The sequence below is a fragment of the Nicotiana sylvestris genome, chromosome 9 (genome assembly GCF_000393655.2).
Source record: "Nicotiana sylvestris chromosome 9, ASM39365v2, whole genome shotgun sequence".
NCBI classification, from domain to species: Eukaryota; Viridiplantae; Streptophyta; class Magnoliopsida; order Solanales; family Solanaceae; genus Nicotiana; species Nicotiana sylvestris.
Window position 1 is genome coordinate 60,704,891 of NC_091065.1, and position 17,634 is coordinate 60,722,524.

The window sequence follows — 17,634 nt, forward strand, 5'->3', positions numbered from 1 at the left end:
TGATCAGAGGAAAAGATTTAAATCATAAGTTCTGTGAGAATCTTATTTATGAGAATTGAATATTAATTCATTCTTGAACTATCTAAGATATGTAACGGTAGGTGATATTTCCAGTGCATTAGTTCTTGACAAATAGTGGAGAAAGTTCTGAAAGATCAATATATATATATTAAAAAATTGGAAACACATACTGAGCGAAATTGTGGACACCGAAGAAAGATGTAGGTAAAGAAGTTCAAGTTAGTAGAGTTTGCACAAAAAATTCTTCTCTTGCTTCAGATTAATCTGATTAATTAATTTATCTCAGGTATTAGCAATCTGTATGATATTACCTTTCTTTCTAGAACATTAATCTAGAGACAAATTTCTTTTTGTCAGAAAAGGACTGATTGCCCTATTTTCTTCATCTTTTTTGGCATAATTAGAGAGTTAGGAGTAGTTTGGATGGAAAACAAGGTTTTTCATGATTAATGATTCTGGGATATATTATCCTACTCTTTCATGAAGATAAAAAAATACTATAATTTTGGGATAACTAATTCCGATATTAGTTATACCACAATTTTATTCCAACCAAACATTGTATAAACTCATCTCAAATTTAATCTGGAGATTAATTATTCCTTATCTCTCGTACCAAACGATCCCTTCGAGTTCAAGTTCTCATGAAACTAACAATTAGCCTTTGTTATCACGGTATCTTGTAATTGTGAAGTTAAATAATGATTGTACTTAACATTTATTTTAGTTTTCTTGACTAACCTTAGTAGTTGAATAATGATTTATCTTTATAACTTTAGATATTCATTTCTGATGGTAAGACTGCTTCTATCAGTCTATTTTTGATTTTGCCATGTAGGAGAGCAAGATGAACTAACTCATTGAACAATAGGAAATATTTTTTAAGTTCTTAGTCGCACTTATTCCTTTTTGTTACAAAATGCAGGAGAGGAATTAAGTTCTAATAAGAACTTATTTATTCCATTCTTCGGAAGATCACAGTAAGAAAAACCAAATAGGACAATCGTTGATATATAGCCATGGAAAACGTGGATTGTAAATAGAAATTTATTTAAACCTTCTTCTACTCAATTTACTTAAACTTTTTTCCAAACAGAGAGGGAAAATATACAAGCAATAAGAAAGGGAAGATGGAAAATCTACCTGTTTGAAACGTCACAAAAGACGCACCTTCTTAAGAAGAAATGAACCAAATATTGCCACTCCAAAAAGTAGTAAAAACTGATAAACAACGAACAAAAGAAGTCAAGTCCTTTGAATTAGGAAGTATAAATCCATTTCGAATTGGCAGATTGTGTTAGGGAATTTTTCTGAAAGAACCATATCTCTTTACGTAGATGAATAATAAAATACTGTGAAGTAGCACTTGTTCGCATCTAAGCGTCGATTTGGATTGTTTGTGCGGCAATTTTTATTTTATTTTAAATAATTAGGACAATTATTTTTTAAGAAGGTTATTTTAGTAATTTAATTTTTAAGTAGAAGGGCAATTATGTAATTCAACTTTTCAGTTAAAGTTTTCCTACTTCTAATATAATATAGATATAGATATAGATAGATATAGACAAATAGCCCCCATCTTCTTTATTTTTTCTCACAACTTGATCTCTTCTTCTATTCTAATTCTCTCTTGATTATTGAATTGTTTATTGCTCTCAATTTCTCAATCAATTAATATTTCAAGTTTTATCAATTATTTACGGTAGCCACTATAAAATTACAGTTATAAAGTGAAGTGTGATTACCATTTTTGTTAGGTTCAAGTTAAATCATGACCATGTGCTTCTAGAGTGCGTTCACTTGTTTGGGAACATTTTGAGGTGGTAGAAGAAAATGAAGAAGTTCGCAAAGTAGAGTGCAAGAATAGTGGTCGAATCTTTAATGTTCGTCGGAAGTGGGAGGAAACATGGTTTAAGGAGGCATATCAAGGGTTGTCTTAAGCGTCCTCCAGGAATTCGTATTTAAGTTGACTTAAGATAGTTTGTGTTATTTTAAATTTGTTAGACTTATTTAAGCTTAATGTGTTAGTTTATTAGACAAGTTAATTTAAAGTATTATTATGCAATAAAAATATGAAATGAAAGCTTTTGAAGTTTGATCCTTACATATTGGTCTTATTATATAATTTATGTAGCCACTTAATTTAAATTTTCAAATTTTATAATTCAAATTTCAATTTAAAACTTTAAAGTTAAAAGTTTAAAAATTTAATTTTATGCCTTAAAATACTTATATTATTATTTAAAAATTTGTCAAACACTTAAGAATCAATTTACATTGAACACTGAAACAAAATACACTAAAAAAATAAACCCGGCCTGATCCGAACCCGATAAGCCCAAACTCGGACGAACCCAGCAAAACCCAAAATATCCTAATCCACTACTAGCCCGGAACCCCAGCCTACTAACCAACCCGTACCGAACGAGCTATTTTTTCGCATGTCCAGCCCAGTCTAGCTTGTCTAGTAAACACCTTTAGGGGTCGTTTGATCAAAAAGAAGTTATCCTAAGATTATTTATTTCAGAATTAATTATTTCACCTTTTCATTAGGATAAAAAATACTACAATCTCGAAATTAATTATACTTTAATTTTTTTCTAACCAAATATAAAATAAATTATTCTTAAATTTAATTATAAAATTAATTATTCCTTATCTTTTGTACCAAACAAACCCCTCCGTTTCTATGCAAGGGAGAAGAGTTGACAAGAAACTTGGTGGACAGAATAATAGAGGGGTATAATTGACCATAAATCTAGAAAACGCGCCGGACACTTGGAACTTTAGACAACGATTTTCTGACAGTAACGGGATTCCAGGCGTCCCACCACTCACGAGGAACATACATTACGGTTTACGGGTCAGCTCTTGCGTTTTGCAGAAGAAGAGACCATAATCCCAATTACAAAAATATCTTTCATTTCCTATTCGCCCATTGCTATTGGTGTGATTAAATCCTCTGTGCTCGATTCCAGTTCCTTCGAACTTGGCTTCTCTCTCTTCTTCTCTCCAACCCTTCAATTCAGCAATTTATCTCTTTGTGCTAGATTCTCTCTGTTTGCTAGCATATTTTAGAGTTTGGAAAAGTTGCGAGACTGGATCAGAAGAAACAGAGTTCGCCAGAGGTGGTGAAGCCACCGATGGCGGAGTCTTCGCTGAATTTAGGTCCGGCGAGCTCATCTTCTAGTTCTGACGAAGTGTCCGTGTCCCTAGAGAAGGATACTGTAGATGAAAATGGCGATGGTAATGATTGTGGTGCTGTTGCTGAGCTGGATACTGTAGATGAGGTAGCTGGAGGTTCAGTTTCCAATGGCGTCAGTGACTCTTCAGGTTTAATTTTTTCTTTCTGACGGAAATTGTGTAGTTTACCGAGATGCTGTCTGAACAGGATTCGAAGTAAATAACTTCGGCATCTCCAAAATGTTTCAGTTTTTTTAATTTTGATCAGAATTTAAATGTAATATTTTTTTATTATTATTTTTGTACAGTTTCTGAAATTACATTTTAATACAAAAAATATTAACTTAGTTCTGGAATTGTCAAATTTATCAGTGATAAGCAAACAATGTGAACAAGTTGGAACAGTTTGAATAATTGAAATTAAGTGTTGTCATCAATTCAAGTCAGCCGAAACAACAAAAATTCGTAGTACCAACGTTTTACTTCTGTGTTATGTATAAACACACTAGAATGACTCTATGCATGTAATATACATAAAATACGATTGATTTACAGTGAATTCTGATGCTTTTGAAACGGGCCGTATTGTATGCTAACTGTAAGTGTGTGATTTTATATGCTAGGAACTGCTGGGATGGAAGTTGCAAGAGTAGATACAAAGCCTCGCGGAATTTTTAGTTCTGATAATTCAGAATCACATTCAGGTCATCTTATGTTGGGAAGATCAAAAACCGAGACATCTAGACATAATAGTCAATTTGCTCAAGACACAGCAAACGTTTTTGATGACAAAATTAGTGAACATCAGAAGGTATAATTCATGACGAAATCATCCTATCACGTCATGTTTCGAATTATAAACTTCTTTTTTTTTTTTTTGGTTTTGGCTTCTTGTTATCCATTCTCTCTGCTCTCCATTACATTTACTAAAACTTGTTAATTCTCCATTTTTTACTTTTTCCATTATCTCTTCGTGGAAATTTGTTTCACTTTCTATCTAAATCACCTGATAGAATTTACTCATCTTGATAAATTTTTATTTTCAGTGAAAAGCATGTTCTGTTATCTCTCCAAGTAACATATATGGGGTGTCAAATGGGCATGTTAGTCTGAATTTGGATAGGTAAAAATGGGTTTAGTCAGTAAATGGTCGTGACCTAACCCCGTCCAGATTATTTGCATTAAGATGCATCGAGTCAATTTGGGCAAAACAATGGGTCATAACCCAATACCGCGCAACTCAAAACCATTATGTCATTTTCTATACTTATTTTAATTAAAAACTCAAAAAGATCTGTTCTTTTCTTATAGAAAGATAAAGCGTGTGAAAGTGGACCATAGAGAATATATATATATATAAACAATGAAAAGAAGGTAGATTTTTGGTAAAGTTTTCTTAGGGGACTTGGTTGCCCAAATTGACACAAGCTATTAGGTAGGTCAATTCGCACGGTGCTCTATTTGACCCACCAATGAATATATTCTTAATGCGACCTGTCCAAACTTGGGCGAGTTGAGGGATTACCTCTTTAGGCCAGATTTGGCACCTTTAGAAAAATCATATCATTTGGTTTAGTCATTCTTGATGTTTCATATTGTTGAATTTTATGTCACCCACAACAACGACAACAAAAAATCTAGTGTAATCCCATAAATGGGGTATGGGGAGGATAATGTGTATGCAGACCTTAGTTCTACCTCGTAAAGGTAGAGAGACAAGTGTGAAAATAAAGAAACAGACAATAGCAACAAGAATGTAATAGGATAATGGAAGCGAATGACACATATGTAATAATAAAAAACCAGGAATAAGAAAATACAAGAATAGTACTAGTTCTGCTGCTAAGCCTAGGAGAAACTCACAACTACTTGTGTACCTTCAACCCTTTTTCTCGACCTCCACACCTTCCATCGAGGGTATGTCCTCGGTAAGCTGAAGCAATGACATGTCCTCCCTAATCACCTCTCCCCAGTACTTCTTATGTCACCCAAGGATGGATAAATTGTTCAACTAATTTACATTATTCAATGCTTGTTAACACGGAAAATACTGCAGCTCAAATTGTTGAAGAGAATAGCTACTGTCAAAGACAATGGAACTGTAGAATTTGAGATTCCAGGTGACGTAGAATCCATAGTGCTTGGAGTTAAATCTCAAAGTGTCTCTAATGAAGTTGAGGATGAGCCTCTTGATGCAACAGAACTACAATATATTCCCCCAATACAGATTGTAATGCTTATTGTTGGAACACGTGGCGATGTGCAACCTTTTATTGCAATTGGCAAACGTTTGCAGGTACCTGATATCATTTTGCCATCTCAGATTCTATATCTGCAATCTGTTTCCACATTTTACATGCATATACAATAGTTACATATGTACTTTGTCATGTTAAATTGGTGAAACAGACTTGCAACTCTTTCAGCAGGGTGTCTTTTTTCTCTTTGAGTTGACTTCTACATCGGAAATCTATAAGGCCACTTTTTTCTTTAACTTTCCAGTATCCTCTTTTTGTTGTGTGTTACAGTCCTAGTCATTTCACTTATACAGTTTAAATTTGTAATGCCTCCAATCATTTAGTGATTAAAACTAGAATTTTCTCAAAGCTGGAGAAAACCAGCGATCAAGAACTTAATGACTCAGTTTGTGGTGTTACCTTCCCTCTTCCTCATTTTTCTTGTTTCATACTAGTAAATTATGACAGATGATTTATAAGACCAGGCCATTTTTCTTTCTTGTTGTATGGATTATGTGTCAAATTATGCTCTTCTTTCCATGAGATGCTCTGCTTAAATTAGGAGCTGAAATTGAGATGGCTTTGTCTTTTCGCTGATGGAACATTTGCTCTTGTAGCTGTAGTTTATAACTCTAAATCTTAAAGCAATGGAGTTACGAAGCTACACTTTGTTACGATGTCAATGGATACCCTTGATACCTGTAATGCCAGTGTTCCCTCTGACGTGTATTAGGGTGGTTATTTTGATTTTCTCTTGAGAACCCTTTCTCCTTGATAGGTCTTGAATTAATGGTGTTCCATCTTTTGGTGGTCAATGGATTAGAAAAACAGTTGTTTCCTTTGCAGTTGCAAACCCTATGCTTGTTATAAGATGCTAATCTTGTCTAAGAAGCCGTATCTTATGATGATTTATCTCTTGCTTTGTACTTGTCTGTGATTGTTCATTGTCATAGCTAAAAAAGTATCTTTTGGTCTATGCTAGTTATTTGACAGAACTGCTGATGCAGGATTTTGGTCATCGAGTGAGGCTGGCAACCCATGCAAATTTCAAAGAGTTTGTCCTAACCGCTGGGTTGGAGTTCTATCCTCTTGGGGGTGATCCAAAAGTTTTGGCTGGATGTATGTTCCTAAGTTCCTGTTTGTTCTGAAACTGAACAATCTCATGTGGGTTCAATGTCTTGATTGTACTTTATCTGGTGCTCTCCATTTCTAGATGGATGTTTACTCTTTTAAATGTTCGCAAAACATTGTGTGTTATACAGTCATCATTATCTTTGTAACTCAGTTCAACCTGAAATAAGTGCGGGATAACCAACTTGTGATTGGTTCACATAGTTGTGGAAAACTTTGACGTTTAATTGTCATAAGGGAAAATTCATTACATATATGCATTCATTAGTTAGTGTCGAGAGACTGCATCTGAATTGCTTGGAAGCGCTTCAAATCTTGTTGACAATTAATAATGATGGGGTTAACTAGTGTGATTCCTTTTGCATTTTTAAGGATCATATGTTAAACTTGGCTACCTGCTGCAAAGGGTTTTAAATCTCCAATCTGAAACCAAAACAGGAAAAAGAAAGAAAAAAAGAAGAAGAAGAAACAATCTGAAAGAAGAAGTCCATCGTTAATTCTTTCTTATACTTGCTAAAAAGTCATTTGCTCTATTGGATAATCACTTTTTCCTTGTACAACTGGAGATTGAAAGACTTCATACTTGCACTTAGATTACTTTGCCTGTAAGAATCTTGTTTGTGGATTCTATAGGGGCATACATTGAGAATTAGTATTATAGAGGAATATAAGACTTGTTTCCATGCATCTTGCACATCAGCTGAAGTGCTTTGTTCTCGGGGTTTGTAGATACATGAGAATATTTGGTTTCTCTCTAAGCTGTTGCAAAGAATGTTTTTAGATACTTGAATTTCACTAATTACTGAACGCTTCAAATTTCATCAATAACAATGGGAGCATTTATTCGTAATAGTCTTTAAGTTCAAAAGTTCTTTGCAGATTTGGCTCAATTTTCTTTCTCTTGGTTGTAGATATGGTTAAAAACAAGGGGTTCTTACCTTCTGGACCCTCAGAAATTCCTGTTCAGAGAAACCAGTTGAAGGATATTATAAATTCTTTACTCTCACCTTGCATAGAATCTGATAAGGATACTGGGGTACCCTTCAAAGCAGATGCTATTATTGCTAATCCTCCAGCATATGGTAAGATTAGTAATTTGTTCATTCTGTACCATTTTACTTAGTCATTTCCTTGTTAATATGCATATTAGATGCTTTTCATTAATCATTCCTATCCTCATTATAGCTAATTTTACCTTTTTGCTGATTGTTTTGTTAAGTGATTTGCGTGATGATGTCTTTAGAAAATCCGAGTCTTTATAACCCATAAATGAAACGAAACCCAGAATGAAATGGAAGATTTTTCTCCAGCACATCACAGGTTAGACTAATATTTTCAGCTACATAGTCTCAGAAAACACTGTGCTCCTCTCAACTTTGGTAAGGAGAAATAAGATAATTCTCAGAGAGAATCCTAATTATATTACCTCACGTATTAGTGAGCTCTGCTCCTGTTAGTCAAGCTTGTGGTCTGCCTTTTACTTTGCCATGTGTGGGAAAAAGTTTCAGAGAGTATTTCTTATTTGTATACTGTAGTCAGTGGAGAAGAGACTGCCTCCTACTTTGTTGGGAAATCTTTTACTGTAACTTACTATCTCAATGAATTGAGTTATTTCTTGCACTATATCATATATACTGAAAATCGATTAGTAACTTTGATGACCATGAAGTGTAGTTAGATATGTGCAAATTCATTTATACTTGGAAATTTTTCTTTATTTAAGCATATATAATATATTTTACTTTCAGATCCATAAATATAGCAATTCTATTTAAGGATGAGAAAAGCTGTCGACTCTGTGTCATTTTGTTTGAAGCGTAGTTGTTGAATGACCACTTTCACAATTGACCTGCATGAATTTTAGCCTGCTCACTAAAGGTTTTGGAATGGATCTTGAGGGTGGTTGTGTTGGTTTTTGGCGAATAGAGTTGATTCTAGTTTGATATTCGATGTTCATGCTTGTCGGGCATGATCTTACAAGTGAAAAGGAAACAGTTTCCAATTTTACTAGGGTGTGCTAAATGTTTTCTGTATGCTTGGCTTAGTTTTCTTGCCTCATAAAATACCATTTCAACTTGTCCTGGAGGACTCAACTCCGGTCAAATTTCTGTTAGTAATGGCTTGTCAAGCTCATTTCGGACTTTGATGGAGGTTCTTCTCAAAGCTTTTATGCTAATCAAATACGTTGGATGTACGTGCTTGTGGGAATGGTGGAACAATAGTTTCTCTTGCTAACCTGGAAATCTCAATTTCAGGGCATACACATGTTGCAGAAGCACTGAAAATCCCAATTCATATTTTCTTTACAATGCCATGGACGTAAGTCTTGCTTGGGTAATGGAGAATTACGAAGCTATTTCGTTATTCATTCTATTCATTTCAATTTACAGGTCCTGTTGGAAAGTTAGGTCTGGGCCATAGGTTATTTAGTAAGTAAACACTGTTATCTTTTTGTACCAGGCCAACTAGCGAATTTCCTCATCCATTGTCCCGCGTTAAACAACCTGCTGGATATAGGGTGAGTTGGATTCTAACATCTGCACTTTTGCAGCTACTGTTGCCTTTTCCTTTGACATTGCCTTGCTCCCTCCCCTTTCCCACCCCACCCGACTAAAAAGATAAAAAAAAAAATGGGGGCTGGTTTTTGTTTACATTTGCTCTTTTTTGAATTGTGCAGCTGTCGTATCAGATTGTTGACTCCTTGATTTGGCTAGGAATACGTGATATGATAAATGATACCAGGAAAAGAAAGCTGAAACTAAGACCAGTCACATATTTAAGCGGTTCCCAAGGCTCTGAGTTGGATATCCCGCATGGATATATTTGGAGTCCTCACCTTGTACCTAAACCAAAAGGTAATTATTCTTCTGATGTCTGTTAATCTGATAGAGGAAGTCCTTTAGCTTCCCGGCACTAACTTAGAAGAAAATTTGTATTCCATAAGTCTTATCAGATGCATTCTTGTTTTAAAAAGTCGCAACCTTTTCTTTATATAGTTCCACTTTTGCAGATTGGGGATCTAAGGTTGATGTGGTGGGATTTTGCTTCCTCGATCTTGCATCGGGTTATGAACCTCCAGAATCACTAGTAAATTGGCTGAAAGCTGGTCAGAAACCTATTTACATTGGGTTTGGGAGTCTTGTGAGTTACCGGATCCTCATTGTTTAACATATTTGCTTTCTACTCATTCATCTTCTTCTCTTTTCCCCCACCTTCGCTTCAGAAGAGAAGTAAAATAAAGAAACTAATAGTTTCTCTCCATGTAACCATAGATTCCTTCTTTGCTTGTCCCTGAGAATTTTGAGAAAAAGCGGAATGGTGTCTCCTTGTTTCTTGTACCCTTGCATTTTGCACCTTGTGATTAGTTATCATTGTCAAATTTGAACTGTGAAGCAAATTTAGTACTTGTGACTGCTAAAATAGTTATATGTAGAATGTCCTATTCTATGCTCTACTCTTTGAACTCATTTTTTGTCGGAAACATCAAATTCCTGTCAGATGTTATCCTAACAAGTGTTATATCAAAAGCTATTTAAAACAATTGCAAATTCTCTAGGAAGGGATCTGTGTTAATATGTACATACAAACTACATTCATTGTCTTCAGATATAATTTAGAAAATGCTAAATATTGGTCAAACTATAGTAATGCTACATTTCATATACTTAGGGTGCGTTTGGTATGAAGAAAAATGTTTTCCATGGAAAATATTTTCCTAGAAAATTTCCAGAAAATGGGTGGTTTTATCACTTATTTTCCCTTGTTTGGTTGTTGAGTGGAAAACTTTTTCCGGAAAATATTTTCTAGTGTTTGGTTAGAGAGTATAAAATATTTTTAGAAAAATAATTCTTTCTAGTGTATGGCCCCGGACTCTATTTTCTTCAAGAATTTAATTATTCTTTTTAAAATTCACACAAACCCAAAGGAACTAATGTGAAAATTTAACTTTTTCACACAAGAACAATATTAAAATTTGAGCTTGATAACTAAAAAGAATATACTTTATTCTGTTGAAAAAGAAAGTATCTTTTCTACAACATGAAAGAAAATTACTCATTTTATTGAATGAAAAGAAATATTTTTTCTACATCATGAAAAGAAAGTATTCATTTTGTTAAAATGAAAGAAAATATTTTTTCTACATCAGGAAGAAAATATTTAGTTTGTTGAAATGAAAGAAAATACTTTTTTAACGGCATGAAAAGAAAGTACTTTTTTTGTTGAAATAAAAGAAAATACTTTTTTTACGTCATGAAAAAAAAAGTACTCACTTTGTTGGAAAAAAAAATACTTTTTCTATTTCAGAAAAAGAAAATACTTAGTTTGTTGAAATGAAAGAAACTACTTTTTCTACATCATAAAAAGAAAGTATTCGTTTTGTTGAAATGGAAGAAACTATTTTTTCTACATCATGAAAAGAAAGTACTCATTTTAAAAATAAAAATACTTTTTCTATTCCAAGAAAAGTAAGTACTTAGTTTGTTAAAAATGAAAAAAAAATACTTTTCTCTACATTATGAAAAGAAAGTACTTATTTTGTTGAAATGAAAGAAAATACTTTTACTACATCATGAAAAGAATATACTCATTTTGTTAAAATAAAAAAAGTACTCTATCTACAACATGAAAAGAAAGTACTCTTAATAATAGTTCTATTTAGGGTGGGTGGTGGGCGAGGTTGGGGTGGGTGGGGATGTGGTGAGGGTGGTCGGGGGTAGGGGGTTGGGCGTTGGGGTGGTTTGGGGGTGGGGTAGGTGACGGTGGGTTGGTGGACATGCGGAATAAGGTGGAGAAGGTTGAAAAAGAGTTTTGAAATTTTCCCTACTTTTGATAGGGAAAACATTTTCCTCCAATTTGGAGGAAATGACTTGACGAGGAAAATTTTTTCCAAAACATTTAAGCCAACCAAACATGGAAAAATTGGAAAACATTTTTTCCTTCCTACCAAACATACCCTTAATGTTTTGATATCCCAGAATCCAAGCTTTAGATTTCTTTAGTATCCATCTTCAACTTTAACTTATTTGTACAATCTCAGCCTGTTCAAGGGCCAGAGAAAATGACCCAAGTAATTGTTGAAGCATTAGAACTCACTGGACAAAGGGGGATCATCAACAAAGGCTGGGGTGGCCTTGGCAATTGTAAGTTCTCTTTTCTGGAGTTGGGAATTCTGCTTATTATTCTAGTGCAAGAATAGGCAGTTTATTTATTTATCTTTTTATTTATTTTTGTGTATGTAACTCATGTAATTTTGTGGGTGGAACTCAGCTAATACTTTATTTTCGTTCTGTAACCAGTGGCTGAACCAAAGGATTCTGTGTACTTGCTCGATAATTGTCCCCATGATTGGCTTTTCTTACAATGTTCTGCAGTGGTGAGCCTTTTGCTACGTTTACATCTTTCCTGTTACTTTTAGCTCTGCACCAATAAGGATACGAAGCTCAAGGAATATAGAATAAGGCCAAAGGACAAAACTTGGGGCAGAGGGTAAGGGTTGAGGTGGACTGCAAAACGGAGGAATGACTTGTGATTTTCAATATTGACTTAGTTTTATTCATTGGTTATCCATAGTTTTTATGTGGGATTATCAATATGGACCTTCGTTTTATTCATCGATTACCCATAGTATGATGTTATTAATTAGTTAATACTGTATGGGTCATGAATTCTTGACTACTAGAGTGGCATGGCCTGGGCTTGAGACGTAAGATGCTGTGACATGACTTTGGGCTTGTGTGCATGTCCTTGGCCACTTTTTCATAGTGTCTAGAGCTTTTGACCACGTGTAGTTCTCTGATTATGTTTCATATGTTTTACTCTTGCCCTCAGTTTTTGTATACTTATAGATGTGTGAATATGTGACGGTTTCGTGGGTTTATTGACCTAACATAATCCCACACTGGGTTGTTCCAGCCATCAGCTGGAAAATATTGGTTAGATCCAGGACCAAGTGGTGCCAACATGCAACGTTAATGTAACAACAATTGTTTGGATTAGTCATTAGAATGTTTAGTAAGCCTAGTGGCTGTGTTAGACTAAGTAATTTTGTTTATGATGTTTGTGCTAAACTATTTGATTAACTGTTTCTCTCATAACAACTATTTTACTCTTGTCAAGATCCGTGATTGAAGTGCTGCCTCTTTTCCAGTGTCCTGTCTATTTTAAAAAGATGGGTTACTTCTATGTAAGGTCAGGTCAAGTGACTGATTTTATGCTGCTTGGAGTTGCAGTTGGGTGGGAAATTGGTCGCTTGGTACTTTTTTGCCACTGCCAAATACACTCTATTGCTTCATAAGGGCCACTCTCACTAGTCCTCACTTAATTGAAAGCTTTAACAAACTTCCTTTTATGTGCTTTGTATTTGAATTATCCAAGCTTAGCATGTGTATGATAAATGACATGGCCGGTTTTCTCTTTCTTTCCAGGTGCACCATGGGGGTGCTGGAACAACGGCTGCTGGTCTTAAAGCTGCGGTGATGTTACTGCTACTTGTTTACTCTTGTTTCCTTGTGTTTATTTGGCTAACCGTATGTTAGCATTATTTTCGGATTACAGTGTCCAACAACTGTTGTCCCCTTCTTTGGTGACCAGCCATTTTGGGGGGGAAGGGTGCATGCTAGAGGTGTAGGCCCTCCACCTATACCTATTGATGAATTTTCACTTCCTAAGCTGGTTGATGCAATTAATTTCATGCTCGATCCTAAGGTACTTTGCTATTTATTTCCCATGTACTGAATTGCTTGCTGAAGTTATTGAAGAGCAAAAGTATTTTACTATGAAGTTAGTCCATATCCTGGAGTTTAATTTGCCAAAGTTATGTTCAGAGGGCCTTTTGGGTCTTAGTTTCTTACTGCAACATCCTCTAGATTACTAGAAACTTGAGAGTGATGGTGAGGTTATCAATTCAAATGGATATTCCTTGTCGTTTGCCAAATTGAAAATTTGTTCATTTATTTTTTAATTTTGAAGAATTTTGGATGTTTTGAAAACTTGAGAAGGTGGAATTGTCTCTCGAAATGAACTAGTGAGATAATGCCAGGTAAAGGAGCGTGCAGTTGAGCTGGCTAAGGCGATGGAGAATGAAGATGGGGTCACTGGAGCAGTAAAAGCCTTCTTTAAGCATCTTCCACGCAAAAAGCCTGAGCCTGATCAAATACCTGCAGCACCAAGTTTGTTTTCTATAAGAAGATGCTTCGGTTGTTCCTAGATTTGAAAATGGATAAAGATATGAAATCTCTCTGTCACTATTTACTATACCTTGTTCCTGTAATTATAGAATATATTTATATACACCCAATTGGTCTCTCCCAGCCAGAACCTGTAACCTTGATTATTACTTTGTTCTATATATAGTTGGATACCGCTGCAAAATAACAAGCCAATTTCATATTCATCATAAGATGAATCAATGTTGTAAGTGACAGTTTTAAATTGTCCTTGTTATGTTTTAAGACTTCTTATCTCCTTGCATTTAAAAAGAATGTGTTTACCACAATTAGAGTATGTTATTGTTTTTTCCCTCCTGATCTGAATCTGGAAAACAGTGGTGGGTTCGTTAATTTTCTGAATTTGCTCAGGTGGTCATAGTTTGTTGTAAAATTATTTTAGCAGCATGCCATTCGAGAAAGTACAATTTCCAGAAAAGTAACGATGAGAACAAGGAGGGGTTCCGTAACTATCCTGTATTTGTTATTCCCAAAGCTCTGCGAAATAGCTTTCAGTTGTTGGCTTGTTGCAGCATTTAATAGAGAGAGTTGCACTTGTTCATTGGCTTTCTACAACTTGACCTTCACTGGTGGACTGTTTTGATGCTTAAAGAAAGAAAACACTGCTAGTAATACATGCTGGAGTAGATAGATAAATTCAGGGGACAGCATTCGGATTGCGTGTTATAAAATTAGAAAATCTAACAAAAGGATTTTAAAAAGATTGCATGAATGTCATATACTGGAATAATTTTAACAAATTTTAAAAGTATCTTTGCATTTTCCCCCCTTCTTATTTACTATATAGTAGTATAATTTTATCATTTCGGCACCGGTGCGAAGGTGGAGAACTGTCAACGCACTTGCAATAACTATATGACTTTAATTTGTTGGCCGAAAAAACCTTTGAGAGTCGCCACGTCCGTGAACACATGGACCACGCTGCTGTTATTGTTTGTGTGGGTGATGACATATACGTGAAATCCCAAGACATGCAGCCAATGGATGGAAGGAAGACAAGTTGCATATATAGCCATTGGCGGTGGATGTCAGACAGTGATGCAGGGAAGGAAAAGGGGAGGGGAGAAGAACTAGTTGCTCTTTTCCCCCCATAACTATTTATTGAAAAAAGCAGTTATAGAGCAGTGTAGGCCATTTGCTAAAACAAGAGAGGTGATAAATAAAAAATAAGTAAGGAAACTAGAATACTGACCCAATCCTCTAGTGTGTTTAGCCTTTTGTCAGCTAGGAAACCATTGGAGAGAACAAGCAGCACTAGGTTTTGCGCGCAATAGTAGATTTTAATTACTCTCGGACCGAAGCGGATCTATACTAAACACAATAGATTCTGACTGAACTCATAGCGTCTTATTCAAACTTTGTAATTTTGTATATACATGTACAAAATTAGCACATATATAAAGAGCAGAACTCAGATTTGCCACTGCTTTTGGATACGAAAAGAATCTGTAATGTACCAGGCTAACGCAAGTTGTACTTGCAACCAAAAACGTCAATTCTTTATCAAGAAACTACTTTACACAAGCAAGCTTTATGCGCTTATTTTGCCATATTGAGCATCACTTGAGCAATTCTATGACATAAGATTGGTTTTTCTTTAAAACTAAGCTTTGTACTAATTTCATTGAATAGAAAGCATAGATACTTGCAAAATTTAGGGGAGAGTTTTTTTTTAATTGAGATAAAAGACAAAGAAGTGAAGCTAATTGTAGGAAACAGCAAGTGCCTAAGAAGTTGTCAGAAGGGGTGGGAGGCAAGATTCAATTACCCAATCCATACAACACAAGTCTGCTGAGTTCTGATCTAACCAATCTCTTCCATTGCCTCAGCATGCAGAATCATCATATTGGACGACACTTAGCTTTCTCCCCACTTATCCTCTTCTTTTACTACTACTACTCCTCAAATTCTCTCTCTTATATCTCTTCTCAGTATTCACTTCCCCAAGCCCATACACCCCTCTTGTGCCTGTCCATTTGCACACTTTTTAATACTCCGCTTCATTATTTCTGTCTTCACATTTCCCAACCTCACTTTCTGAACTTAAACTGTATCTCTTCCCACCTCTTTCTTTGATCACTTCATAAGGTAGTCACAACTCATAACCCTCAAGTTCAAAAGTCTCTATTCTTGTTTCTTTCTGTTCCCCCTTAACTTGTTCCTCTCTGCTCTTCTCCTCCAACTCAAAGCTAAGTCTTCTTCATTTTTCTCAAGGTTTGTATGTAGTTCACCATAACCGTATTTCATTATTCCACTTTTATTTGGAAGTATATTTTTAGTCAAGCTAGTATGTTTACTTCAAAAATCATATGCAACGGCAAAGCTACCTGAAGTGAAGGAGTTTAATTAAATCCCTTGCCGGAAAATTATACTGTCAATATAGGATAAAATAATCTTTTTGTGTATATAAAAATTGTTGAATTCTTCTTGACATAGATTCATATCTTAAATTTCTCCCTCCGAGATTACTAATCCTATGTTTTATAGGAACCTTTTAGTCCTATTCAAGATTTATATCCCAGTTTGAAGATAACAAAAAATTCTACTAATTTTTTTTTTTAAATATGTTGAGTTCAACTCATGATTAGGGATTGTAGTGCAGAAGTAGTTGTTGTTTCTTTCATTATTCCATAACCTAGTTATTCAAAGTTCTTCATTTATATCCCTAACTAGGTTTTATTGTGACATTTACTTTACAGATATGGAGAGTGAGAAAGTAAGCCATGTCCAACCAAATAATTCAGAAGACAACAACACAAGGTCATTTCCATGCTTATATTGTTCAAGAAAGTTTCATAGTTCACAAGCTTTAGGAGGCCATCAAAATGCTCACAAGAAAGAAAGGACAGCAGCAAGAAAAAACAAGAGAATTATGTCATCTCATCATGATCATTATGCTGCTAACTTTTCTTCAGTACTTCCACAAGGACCACTTGTTTTTGCACCTAACCATCCAATTGGCCTTATAAATCATCCTTCTCTTTACATAACTGCTCATGCAGCCAACTTTTGTCAATTTACAGCTGGGCAGCAGCAGCAATTTTCTACTAGTAGATTTGGATCAAATGGTGCACCAAGATTTGAGAATAATGCAATGGTGTATCGAAATGGGAATTATTTGAGTAATAGTAATCCGTATGTTCATGAAGGGGATGAACAAGGTTTCCCAAAATGGCAAAAGAGTAGTATTATTAGTCAAAGATGCAACAATAATGATTTCTTTCAAGAATGTGAAGATGATCTGAACGTACCAACTTTTGTTAAGGACCATGAAAGGGATAGAGATCAGAAGCTTGATTTGTCACTCCATTTATAGTTTTCTTTCGCTTTATTTTTTTTTAAAATTTTGGGATTTTTGGGTTTTTATTTAGAATGCCCATCACTTCTCTACTTTTTGTAGTCTTAATGATATCATAGTGCATTCTGATGCCTAATCAAATTGACGCTTCTTCTAAAGCGCACCGCATTGGTCTACTCGCAACATTCTATCTTTTAAAACCAATGCATTTGATTTATGTAACGTACAACAATTCCTACTTATGCCTATTATGAATCTCCCCTTTAAGAGGGATAAACTTGTTGGGGTTTTATAGTAAATTTGGTGTCACGACTCATTTCCATTATAGGTCATGATGGCGCCCAACACCATTGTCAGGCAAGCCAACGCGGAAATATAAATAAGTGTTCACTTTACTTTACCAAAAACAAGTACTGCAATTTCTAAAACTGGAAGTTAAAACAAGCGATAATCAGTAATGTACCCAAAATAATTATATATTTCCCAAAAGAATAGTCTACTAATGTGTGTGTCAAGACCTGGTATCACAAGTTGTGGG

General features: G+C 34.9%; 2 protein-coding genes across 2 annotated transcripts; both read left to right on the forward strand.

Moving 5' to 3' along the window:
- The first annotated feature begins 2,958 nt into the window (after window positions 1-2,958).
- Window positions 2,959-14,023, forward strand: LOC104229080 (sterol 3-beta-glucosyltransferase UGT80A2-like). The gene is made up of 14 exons (XM_009781656.2): window positions 2,959-3,354; window positions 3,828-4,015; window positions 5,261-5,500; window positions 6,449-6,560; window positions 7,484-7,654; window positions 8,828-8,891; window positions 9,033-9,090; window positions 9,250-9,427; window positions 9,583-9,713; window positions 11,611-11,713; window positions 11,870-11,946; window positions 12,998-13,045; window positions 13,128-13,277; window positions 13,612-14,023. The coding sequence occupies exons 1-14, from the start codon at window positions 3,165-3,167 to the stop codon at window positions 13,777-13,779; spliced, it is 1,878 nt and encodes a 625-aa protein (XP_009779958.1). The 5' UTR covers window positions 2,959-3,164; the 3' UTR covers window positions 13,780-14,023.
- Window positions 14,024-16,499: 2,476 nt separating this feature from the next.
- On the forward strand, window positions 16,500-17,114 carry LOC104229081 (uncharacterized). The gene has a single exon (XM_009781657.2). It carries the CDS (start codon window positions 16,500-16,502, stop codon window positions 17,112-17,114), a length of 615 nt encoding a protein of 204 aa, XP_009779959.1.
- Window positions 17,115-17,634: the final 520 nt, after the last annotated feature.